This window comes from Carassius auratus, chromosome 9 (assembly GCF_003368295.1).
Source record: "Carassius auratus strain Wakin chromosome 9, ASM336829v1, whole genome shotgun sequence".
Classification (NCBI taxonomy): domain Eukaryota; kingdom Metazoa; phylum Chordata; class Actinopteri; order Cypriniformes; family Cyprinidae; genus Carassius; species Carassius auratus.
The window spans coordinates 30,990,795-31,003,863 of NC_039251.1; the positions used below are offsets into that span (position 1 = coordinate 30,990,795).

The window sequence follows — 13,069 nt, forward strand, 5'->3', positions numbered from 1 at the left end:
TGTACATTTGTGTGTGTTAAGATTATTTGTATTTTATGGTTACACCACTTGACATTTTTTTTAATAATAATAATTAGTATTATTGAATACTATACTATATTTAAAAAATGTGCAAAGTCAACATTAATACAAAGACTTTTATTAATAATTTGTATTATAATTTATATTCATTTGTTACATTTGTGTGTTCAAAGTGTAGTTTTTTTTATTTTCTAGTTACACCACTTGACATTTTAGAAAGATGTCATTATTATTATTATTAGTTTTGTAGAAAACAGTTTAAATGTTTTTTTTTAAATGAATTGAACTGAACCTAAACAAAGATTAAATGCTAATTTAAATTTAATCAGTCATTTTAATTTTTTAACTGCCTACACAAGCTGATTTTTTAAATCCTGATTAAATGATGAAAACACTTCTGTTTAACCTTTTTGCCGTTGAATAATTCATTATGATGTTTCAAAGACAAATGTATCATTATATTGGTTGCATTTTTTTCCCTCCCCTTAAAAATTGCAATATTGAGGTCAAGCTTCATATGTGGCCACATCACCCTTGGATTCACAGACCACAGTGCTTTCAATTCAGCTGGCTTTGTTGAGTGATGAGCACTAGCCCTGCGAGTTCCTCTCAAACCAATCTGTTAACTTGAGTTAAACTTGAGAAATACACAATGGGATGCTGTTTTGTTTTTGTTCTCCTACTTCTATTCTCTCAGCATAGAAGAGGTCCAAGCTAAATTTTGGTCCAAATATCTGCAATGAATTAGAGGATAAAACAACCGTCTCTAAAGGGTGGATATTATTTTAAGGATGACCGTGTTCCCACCTCACAGCTAGCGTAATTCACCCGTTTTCTTGACAATACCACAAAGAAAGGAAAGACCAAACATTTACTTTAGCTGTCACATCCAGAGAGGAGCCAGTTAATGCTGGGAACCGCCTGGACTTTTTCTTTGTCGAAGCAATATTAAAATAACCATAACGCATATGTAAACTATGAATGCCTGGGAGGTGGAAAGCATGATAAATATGAAAAGCGTTAAGCACATCACATTATCAAAAGTATTTTTCATTAACAAAATGATGTTTTATTTAGAAAATTATCTTTATTAGGTAGAATAGTATAAATAAACATAATTAAACAAAACTTTTGCTAACATATGAACAAAAAAAATGTAGACTTTAAGGCTGCAAACCATTTTAGGCTTGCTTTGGGTTGGTAACAATATATTCTGCTGTCCACAAACATTTGCACACAGAATTTGTCAAATGAATTTTACTTAAATACAAAGTTTCTTAGTGAGAAACTAATCCATCTCTGCTTTAAACAGGAGTCCTGTGCCTGGGACAAAAGCGCATGTATAACTGACCTAAAGTCAATGCCCTTTATCCAAAACCTCTTGAAGTATCGAATAAAGGCAATTATACAATTATATAGACTACAAAACTGTACAACAGACAGAACATTTGACAAACATTCTATCATCACAAAAAATAAATAAATACACTTAATGCATAAAAAAAGAAGAAAAAAAAATTAAATTAGAGCGAACCAAACTCAGTTTGGTTCTGCACATCGCTTCTCACACCGAGTCAAAGACAGTCCAGCTGCCTTGATTTTTGCTGAATGTTTGTATACGTTTTGTTCAAGAAATCAATTTTTAACACCATTAAAAAAACCAAAGGGCAGCTCTAAATGTCCAACAGTGAAATTCATTAGTAAAGTGGGTGAAATTGTAGGAAGTGTCTATTCACCAGTTTGGCACAATTCAGTTGTCTCTTAGAGATTCTGCATGATCATTTTTACAAAGTTCAACGTAGCCATGCTTGTTAGAATGAAACATTTCATGGTAATCAGACTGTTTTATATCTTAATCCAATCAATAAATGTAATTATGAAATTCATAAACTAGTGATGCACTGGCATGTCATCGTTTATTACTATCTTAAGGCAGTTACTTTTTGGTTCTTACAGCTAACATTACATCACTATGGCTAAGGCTGCAAATGGGTTATTGCTTTTATAAAACACTTCAATGAACCAGAAGTTCATACTGAGTATGATTCGAACTAAATTTGAGCACTTAGTTTGTATGTTTTCCCTCTGTTGTGAAGGTCACAGCAGACTACTGAGATTTGGCATACTTTACTAGGACTGTCCAGCATGTCTCCACCACTGTGATTTGTTGCACGGTTTATGACTTTTGGAGCATTTTAAGAGTATGGGTACCAGTATTGGACTGATACCCATTACCAGTAGGGGCACTTTTCTGGCACTTTTCTGCCCCTTGGAAAGTTTTTGTCTTGGCTCCTGTTGAAATTGCGATCGCGTCCCAGGGATTGCGTCGGGCCCCCTCTCTGGTCAGGGCCCTTGGAATCGTCCTAACCTTCACCCCTTTATGGCGCCCCTCATTGCCAGTATTGGTACTTAACTATAAAAACACAGACAGAGGCCTGAGTCCATTCTTGGTTTTCTAGTGCTGGTCCTTAAGAGCTTCAATGGCACAATTGAGAAGTGTTCAAAGTTATAATGTGCTCTTAAAAGTCATCTATATTGAACAAAAATTCAAAAGTCAGTGATCAAAAACAAGTGCTCAGTGGTTCATGGTCACTTTAAAAAAAGTTTGTAAGGTTGCAAAATGTGCATTAACATGTTCAGTAGCAAAAATGATGCAAATCAATTGCTTATCTTAAAAGTTCCAAAATACGTCCCGTCAGCTGTTGGATCCAGTAGCCATGCATTGGATACATTGACATAAATACCATCGCCATTATTCAGTTGGATACCTCTGCCCTGCTCCACGCAGTACATGTTGTACTTCGCGATGTTCCACTGCACAGTGCCGCCACTTTTTGTAAGGAGAATAGCTGGACCTGCAGACTGCGTAAATTTCTCTTGAAAAATGTATTGAAACAACTGTACATTGCTGACGTCCTCTTTGCTCGAGTCGTGATCTTCAGCGTATCGAAAGCAGGTCTTGGCATATACATAGTAATAGCCAGCTTCTTCCACTTGAATTCTTCCGTCATGGTATCTCATCTTAAAATTCATCCCTTGATTATCATCCCAGGTGATCGTGGTTATAGAATTTCGATTTTCTGCAAAGGCAAAAGTGACACAATCAGAATAAACCTGTTTGATATATATATATTTTTTAATAAAGACATTTCTGACATTCATGCCACGTGATTTTGAAATAAACAGCATATACGTACTGGCTGAAAAATTAGTGGGCGTCTTGATGGGAAGGTGAGCTGCCGGCATGCGTGTGTCCTTTTTTAGTCGACATTTGTCCTTCCTCTCCTTAATACTTTTGAGTGTATCAGCTATTAAGGTTTCACTGTGCATTTCCTGAGAAAGAACAACCAAACACATGACTGAATGATCTTCACAGTGCAGATTTTTATGATCATGATCATCTCCAATAAGAAAGCAAGAATGTTCATTGTAGATATTTCATGTTACTAAGTGGGATTTTGGACCAATGACATTTCAACATGATGCAGCATAAACAGAAACCTGACAAGCTAGTTAGAAAATAGTGTCAAGTTACACTTTGAGTGCTCTTTTTTTTTTTCTTATTTCACACAAGCAACATGCTTCAGGATATTGGTTACACGACAACATTGCATTATGACCATTTAGAATTTTTTTTTTAAACATATAAAACTCAAGTCCTTAAAGCTGAAATGTTCAAAAGTCACAACCAGGGTCCAAGAACTTCCACTGACTGGAGACATAGTTCTGTTTCTCAAAGTCAGTATGTCACATCAGGCTGGTTGAGCTAAATATCGTTCATTGATAAATTTTCATGAATGGTTGAAAACCACTCGAAATCCAAGTGATCGAAAATTTGGTTTCCAGATGCAGATCAGGCTCAGTAGGCCAAGTCTCAACTGTCTCAACTGTAATAACACTACCAGGCTAAAAATGTGTAATGCTGTTTCCTTCATGCAGTCTCACCTGCTTAGGTATGACTGAAATGTTCTCAATGCCTCAAGGGTCTTTAGAAAAAGTCCGAAAGAATGACATTTCTGATAATGTGCAAGGTCTCGTTAAATGGAGACAACAAGCCAGGAAGTCCAGCAAATCTGGAACACACTCAATACTTCAATACACTCCCTTCAACTGTGTGAAATCTAGTCTGATTTGAGGTAGAATATGTCATCATTTTATATATATTATACCACAAAGAGATTTATATAAGTGGTAGTAGATTAAGTCCCAAGTAAACGCTATATTTATGAAATATGAATTAAATACCAATTCGAATAGCAAACAAACATAATAATTACGGCTTTTAAGAGCAGAGTTCTGGATGTTGTTCGGTGCTCTGACCTTCTTAAGAATTTTGGTAGACCGCAAACAAAGTAGGCCAGCACATACAAGCTCTCAAACTAGATTGCATTTAAGCAACATTAAAAAGCCATGACATAGCATGTATTTAATCACTTTTTTCAGGTTTACGTTTCCTCGGAAATAAGTTGTCCCAGGATAATGATAAAAACAGTACGGTTCTCATGGCCTGGCAAAGCAAGCTGTCAGAGAAAAAAAAAAACACTTCATGAAGCCTAGAAGACCATGAATAGAAATGTTATATAGTATTATACCTATAAAAAAAATGCACTCTGTGAATACAGGAAATAATCCTTTAAATGCATGTATGAACTAAAGTCAGCACACTTTATCTCTCCTCTGATTTCTCTTCGCAGATTCTGATATTAATCAAGACAAATAGATTTCTAAACCGCAGCCAAATGTCTTTTCCAAACCCTACAATTACACTCTACTACATGAGGAAAGCACAATGGGCACTGCATCCATATGGACCATATATAGATGTTTAAGCAAGTCATTTGTAATTATAGAGCCAGTAGACCTGAGACATGGTTAAATATCCAAACGAAGTTACTGACAAAGAAGAGTTCCAGGGACTTTGACTTGACCTTTTCACAAGGGACTAAACCATCACGGTTAAGGAAATGTTTTACAGTAAATGTTTTACCATGGTATTCTGGCATGTTTATCCTTATTTTTTATACAAAATATGTGAAAATACCAATGGAAGCACATTCTGTCTGTCCAGTAAACACTACTTACTGGAGAGATACATGTTTGGAATTTCTTTGTTTGTGCTTATAAGAGGAAATGCCTTGATATGGGCACATGAAGTGTCTACAGTGCTAAGAAGGATGATGAGTCCATCACACCCAAACCTGCATAAAGCATCAAGTGTGTGTTTAAGTGGTGTTCTTAAATTGCATTTCGTTTCTTTCAAAAGATTCCTAAATGCAAATTGTGTGGTGTAAAATGAGGGAAAGAACTGCAAACCGCAAGAAACTGCAAACTGATGCTGTTTCTGAGTCTGAGCCAACATGCACAGGGATGAGGAACACAGACTCATCTTTTGAAGTTTATAAGCTCACCTCATTAGGACTCTGCTGGGCTGAGGCAAGGTCGACCTGTAAAACACAACAAACACAGTTCAGTCACACAACTGCATCCAGCAGGTACCACTGCACACTGCAGGCTTTTAATGAACTAACGGGAAAGCAGGCTTACATTTATTAAGAAATTAAACTGGGCTTGACATGCACGGAGAACAAACGTGATGTAAGATGTGCATTTACTGTAAATCCAATTTGATGAGAACTAATATGTTCAGCTACTGTGTGTCTTGACCAATGCACTTCTTTAAAGAGAACAATATCATCACATAGGGTTTAAATGAGATGCTTATTATGTTCATATTATATACTATAAACAGCAGACCAGAATCTGCACCTGCAGAACACTACAAAAAGTCTTCAGACTGGAATGCTTGCCATTCAAAAGATTCTTCAACATAAGTGCAGAAAATGCAAAAACCTATTTCCATTTGGGTTGAATGAATAAAGAGCAACATTGTGTTCTTTGTCAGGTATGTTCACGCACAAACCAGTTTTTCTGTTATCACTACATCAGCCACATTTTTGGAAATGAAATGAACTGTTCTCACTCATCTTGAATTGTGATCACTATTTAAAGTGGTAAAACTAGGCCGTCAAGCTGTCAACACCTATCTGAAACTATGAATAGTGCAAGGGCTCAGTTACAAGGTATTCTTAATACACAGCACAAAAATCTGAAACTGTCTGTAACTGTAAATAACTCCAGATGGAATGCTGACAGACAGAATGAGCGAGATTCACAGTGTTTGATATTGTTCTCATTTCCTCTAAAACACCGAACAGCATTTGATATAGGCCTACATGCGCTATTAAAGGAATGAGAAGAAGCTTTTTGCAAAAGCATTTTATTGTCATATATGGTTTGGTTCAGTTCAGATTGTCCCTGCATCTATTTCTGAGGATAGTATGAACCATGAGCCAAACACAACTGACATTCATCTTTTTCCCGTTCTTGCATCTGTTTCTTTGGCCCTCCACCAGCACACAAGAAGCCTCCGACATACACCGCTGTGTTTGGGCCAAAGCCTCACAAAACAAGATGTCATAATATTCTCCACAGTATTTAAACTACAGGAGAGAGGTCTGGGCATGACAACATATCTACCAAACATATAAGTATCAGACCACCAAATGTTTTGGAGAATCAGGGTGAAAGGGCAAACTTGACATGACCAGCAAACAACCTTCACAGAGGGGGAAAAAAAAGAGTCTTTTTACTTTCTAGCAACTACACTACTACAAACTGAATTTCTGAATTCAGGAAATTATGTGCAAAGCATCTCAGGATGCAGGTCGTGAAGAAGTTTCTAGTAAACAGCTGGAATCTAGACCAAAAAAGAACTTTGGATTTGTTCATCGTGTTTTGGGCACATAACATGCCATCCCTTACGAAAGGAAAATATATTTACCAATATATTTCTTAAAATATATTGTGATATATTGTAATATGTTATTTTCCCTTTTTATTTTCTAATATTTTATATATTTGAATACATTTAATAATATATTGATGATACATATATTATATAATATATTGCAAAATATACAAATGATTGCCGCTTTTAATATATTGCAATATATTGGAAAAATATAAATATATATAAGAATATATGCCTAATATATTACATGATATTTTCCAATATATTGCAATAGATTTTGGTTTCATAAGGGATAATTCACATTTGTGTTATTTTATAGCGCTGGTGACTTTAATTTTGTTCTAATATACTCAGACAGGAATGAAAAAACATGTCCAGCCCTTTGACTGACACTGTATGTCTCTGTATGACTTGTAGGAGAGCCTCAACTGCAAAGTTAATGTCCGTTTTCCTCAGATTTCTGGAAAACAAGGAAAAAGGAAACCAGCACTAGACCAACAACACATTCATAATAAAGATCAGCAATGCCACAAACCAACATTTCCTGCGTCTGCAATTGGATTATACAGTTATTCCTAGAACAAAACTAGTGTACAAAACAAAACAATTTAAACATTTAATAACCAGCAAACTAAAGGACGTGTGTGAGCAAGTGCTTATGAATTCGGAGAGATCAAGAAATAATGTGAGATCTACACTGATAAAACACAACCCCTATAATCTCACATTGATACATTTGTAAGGTGACAGTCTATTAGTACTAGCAATAATTTCAAAAGAAAAGAAAAAACTATCTGAATCACTGAAAATGTATGGACATCAATAGATTTAACATTTTGACAACTATCTGAAGCGACGTTTAAATGATGACAGAATATGAAGTTAAAATCTGTTGAAGGAGCGACTTAAATGGACAGATCAAATTCTATTTTTTTTTTCAATTACTTTTTACCTCCAAAAATCGTGCAGCTTGTAAAGCATAGAATCAATTGTTTTTGGAAGTTTCGTTAAAACCCCACTTGGCACAAAAAGCACTGAGTGGGCACAAGGCGCTTCTCCGCGCGCGCTCTCCTTGATGTTCAAACGCGGCGCGTCTCTCACTCTCAGAACCGTTCTGCAGCGCTTGACATTCAGAGTTCACAGCAGGTTAAACGAAACCAGGCCTCAAAAGTGCTGATACTATTTAAAACTTTAAAATGCATGCACCTAAATTGTGAAAAAGCCTGTAAGAGTGTTGCAATGAAAGAGTTTATGAAATAAGGGGGGCTTTGCTTTCCGCCTGTCTTTGCTTTCTTGAGAGTTCCTTACCTCTCGCAGATAACCGGTTAAGTGCAACAAAATCGCCACACTCGACGCGACCTGCAGCAGTCCCATGACAGCGAGCGTGCCGAATATGAGCGCTCTGTGCGTGGATCCCGTGTGCGCAGCGCGCCCCGGAGCCTCTTCCATATCGATATGATTCCGCAGGTAAGCGCGATAATCATTAGCTGCCATGAGCGCTCGATCGCGGCACAGATCCTCTCTCAGTGGGAGGACTCCACAAATGATCAACGATTCATATAAACATGTGGGTGGGCAATGCTGTTGGCTTCGGAGACAGCCAATCAGATAATAGGCACAGATGATCTCGCTTTTTCATGTTTCCTTTTTTCTTTTCTTTACTTCTTTTTGTGAGAGTTCAGTCAAGAAGAGCAGGTTGCTGTAGTCTTATTGCTATCTAAAGAGATGAGGACTAACTAACCTGGAGATGCACGTGACATTTACTTTCTACATAAAGTAGACGTTTTAAATAAATCAAGGGATTTGTTATTATTAGGTTAAATACCTTTTTTTTCTCGCAACAAAGTACCACACAAACCGCAATGAGATTAAACACACAGCTTCCTAAAACCAGTGTGATTAACGTGACAAGTGCATAATAATAAACTACTTGCACTTTAAACCCACTGTAATGGGACTGTGTTGATACAGACTATTACTTCCTGGAGTGATGTAACATTACCTCCTGTCTGTTGTAATACTGAGACCACACAAGATTGTGGCTGTGCTCATGTGCTACCTAGACAGCATTTATTTGTGTTGTTCCCAGTGAGCTGCCAACCTAGACAATGATTCTGGGCATCAAATCTAGTGAGCTGCCTATGCAGACACCAGTTTTCAACATCACTGAGTTGCCTACGTATCATTTTCTGTGTAATACCTAGATGCCTACATAGACAGCATGTAATCATGTGTTACCTACCTATATATGGGTGTTATACCTAGTGATCTGCCTACCTAGTCAATCATTCTGGGCATCAAAGTGAGCTGCCCATCAAGTTGCCTACATAGACAACATTTTTGCTGAAATACCTATTGAGCTGTCTACCTTGTCAGAAATTTTGGTGTAATGTCTAGTGAGCTGTCCACCTAGACAATATGGGTGTCGATTTAGACAACAGTTTTGGGAATCATGCATAGTAAGCTGCTTCTCCTCCAAGACAATTTTTGGACATCATATGTAGTGAGCTGCATACATAAACACCAGTTTTTGACATAATATTGAAATGTCTACCAAGACAGTGTGTTTTGGGTAGCATGCCAAGTGAGCTGTTTACCTAGACAACAGGTTTAGGCACCATGTCTAATGAGCTGCTACATTTTTGGAATCATGCCTAGTGAGCCTATTTTTGGGTGATGTACCTATTGAGCCACCCAGGTAGAGAAAAAAAAAATAACAAAACAAATTAGCTGCCTGTCTAAGGTATCACAAGTGCATTTCCAAACATCCTGTCTAAGAAGGTAGCTCACTAGCTTTTGAGACACCAGCAAAAAGTTCATTAATACTACTCAAACAGATGTTTCTGCTCCTACACAATCTATACCGCATTGAACAACTCACAAAATTCAACATTTGCAGTTCAAAAATCTATAAATAACGCCAACTTTTCAGATCAGCATTCATGATATTCCTGAAGAGAATCAATGAGTTGCCGAGTGTTTATCAGAACTTATAAACATGCTGAATTTTTGTTATTGCCAAGCTGAACAGATGTTAAAAAGAACAGAGCTTTGTTAGCAAATGTGCCTTTTGTTGTTCAAGCAATTACAAATCCCAGCAGAAAAACCTGTTTAAAAACATTTATTTTAGGCAGCTGCAGAGAAAACGGCAGTTTGCGAAAGAGAATTGATGAACGTCAACAGAGTTCATGTGCTTGGCTATCCCCCATTTATCCAGCCTCCAGCGCTGAAAGCTTGTAATGCTCCACCATTATATCAGCTTTTTTCAAAACCACAATTATTACTCTGGTTGCAAACAGCACCACGCTGGAGTTTGTGTGACTTCTGCGTAACTAGTGGCTGCTCGCAGTGTTTTGGCAACGAGCATTCCTGCGGACGACGATCGGGTCACCTGCATTCCCCTTCTGAAACTAGGGCAAGGCCGGACTAGCTTGAGCACATTCCATAACCTTATGAACTTGGCTGCCCTCACAGGGACCGCTATCCCACAGCACGCCACATTCACTCGAGAGTCATTAATATACCGTGAGAACCCTCGTTTTGCCGTGGGTTTCTCGTGCCTTTAGCTATTTTCCACAGAATGCAGGCGCTGCGGCAGGAAGGTTTGGGTGGTATTTATACCCTTTTGTTTTGCCATGTGAGCTGTTCTTGCCCAAGCCAGAAGGTAGTTGAATACGCCGAACCCAGCACTCCATCAGAATATGACAGACGGCCAAAACCAGGCAGTGTTGAGAGCAAAGCAGCCGAAACCACTGGCAGGCACTTTCCTCAGTGCTGAGCAGGCCCCGGGAGCGTATTATTAGCTCTCCTGTAAGCGTGGTACTGTACACACAGGATGAGCAAGAGCACCACGCCAGAATCCTTCCCATGTTTCACAGACTGTGGAGTCACCGTGAGGATGTTTTTTTCTGGCTACAGACTCCATGTGGCTACGCTAAAGTGTCTCAAGCCGACCGCTTTCCTTGCAGAAACTTCACAATATTTCAGCACGCAAGGAGAGGCAGGAAGTTCAATCTGAAATATTAGCATCACCGCAGAGCCTCGCTCATGGGATTTTGTATTCCATGGAACTTTTCGTTGTCCTTTTAGCCTGCGGGATTACATATTCATAACTCTGATAGTGCTTAATAACACAGCAACAGCGCTGCGGTCATTGCTCATATTAATCTGTGATCAGTGTCAGAGCTGTATATGCACAGAATTAAGAAGTTACCACGTTCCAGACTTCAGAAATGGGACATGAAAGAGTGCAGTGTTGTCCTTTGCCTTCTCCGCCACATCCTGTTTGGTAAGTCATCCCAGAGCACACAAAGAACACTCGCCTCTTCCTCTTGTCTCCTTCCTTGCTCTCTCTTTTATACATCATAACAAGAGAGGTCTTGTAAAGGGCACTTTAGCTCTGCTCTATGTCTGTTTCGGTCTTCGTACTTCATGCGAAACAACCAACTTGGTGACAGATAAATTGGCATGACTGCATGGGTCTTCCATGCACACTGAACACATATTTGGCAAGAGCTCCAATACAAATGGCATGCTGTGTTCTAATTGGCTGGCGGAAATCAAAATCATGTTTACAAGTCCCCGTGCAACTATAATAAGGAACATCAAGTCTTAAAAAAGTACTCCAAACAGTTTAGCTTGGAGATTGGTCCCCTTACATGTCGGTCAGACAGCCACTTCCTGTCTAAGTAGGCGGTTCTTGGCCATGATAAAGTGCAAAGTGGACTGGTCTTTATGTTGGTAATAAAAAAAAATGTGGCTAAGCGAAGACAAGGGGGAATGTGGTTTTGACCAAGCACTGATTTGAAAACATTACTTGCGAAATAAATGTGCCAAAAATATTCAGGCATAATACATATATTCAGTTTCACTTTATGAGTAGTTTCACTAGTTGGAATACAAAGCAGATTATTAGAGCATGCGTCAATGGTTTAACAGACAAAGACTGGTGTTATTCCAGAGGAATCACTCTAGTCTAAGCTCAGTCTAGGGATTATAATGTCTAATTGCTTCTAGTATTTCTAGGAACTGTTATGAATCTTGTGCCAACATGCGCCATGTTAAGGTTAACCATTCTGTAGGGGGAAATGGCCCACATAACCTCTTATTTTGATATGTGATCTATTGTTATGGTTAGAAGGCAGCTTATAAAAATACTTGGCTTTAATACAGTAGAGGTTTTGAAGATCTGGATGGGGTCATAGTCTACATTATACTTCTCAGTGAACATTGGGACAAAACCCAATGTTTTATCATTTTGAAAAACTAAATGGACCATAACAAACATCTAGAAAGAGAATATTGTTTTGAAAGCCTGTGCCATAATGCACCTTGATGGTAATCGATATCACTCGCTTGGTTCCAAAACCTAGTGGCAACAGAGGCAGCATTGTAAGGCAGCATTAGCACGCTCCAATGCTGAAGCCCAAAGTAAACTTTCTCTGTTTGTATACAGTCCATGTGACATCAGAACAGTCCACAGCCTGATTTTTGTATCCATAAGGACAAAAGAAATGTCCACTAGATATTACTATAAACAATATTTGTGTGGTGCACACAGATTCCCAAACTTGTGAGGTTTCAAGATGCTGACTAGGAAGGCAGCTGCCTATGTAGGCAGTAGACAGCAAAGCAGTACAATAGGTTTTGGTCCAGGGCTAATATAATTCAGGTGGTGCTTGCTGTATCACTATGGGGTGATGATTTTAAGATGAACAGTGTGGAATAGGGCAGCGGTAGACCATTACAGCTAAACCGTCAGTTAGAGGCTGCCCAGTCTCTTATTATCCCAAGATAAATTGCAACTGGCTCCTTAGTGAGCGCACAGCCGCATTCACGACTCCGCACAAGACCAAAACATGCAGCATGTCACCAGATTAGCACTGCCACCCTGTCTCTTCCTGCACTCCCCACAAACAGCTTCCTGCTTGTTTTTCCGTTAGTTAAGGCCTAATTTGAGTAGCCACAGCGCTGCCCATTTTAACTCTCTAAAGCTTTCCAGCTGGCAAAGAGCTCCTGTCCTACTGACCAAGGTATTACCACTGTGAAGATGGTACAACTTGCGGCTGCCGTGTAATGTGTCACTGGTTATTTACTCGAATAGTTGGAGACATGACTCATACACGGTGATTAAGAACACCCCGTTCATTAGAAAATCCCCCAAAGCTAATCCGGACCGTTTCCATGTCAATATGGAGGTACATGCCAGGGAAAGCTACAAGAAAGCTGAGGTCATGG

The 13,069-nt window shown here is 38.6% G+C and overlaps 1 protein-coding gene across 1 annotated transcript; it reads right to left on the reverse strand.

Moving 5' to 3' along the window:
• Positions 1–484: 484 nt before the first annotated feature.
• Positions 485–8,608, reverse strand: LOC113109026 (tumor necrosis factor ligand superfamily member 11-like). The gene is made up of 4 exons (XM_026272502.1): positions 8,141–8,608; positions 5,430–5,465; positions 3,219–3,354; positions 485–3,101 (listed from the first exon to the last, which is right to left on the reverse strand). The coding sequence occupies exons 1-4, from the start codon at positions 8,324–8,326 to the stop codon at positions 2,680–2,682; spliced, it is 780 nt and encodes a 259-aa protein (XP_026128287.1). The 5' UTR covers positions 8,327–8,608; the 3' UTR covers positions 485–2,679.
• Positions 8,609–13,069: the final 4,461 nt, after the last annotated feature.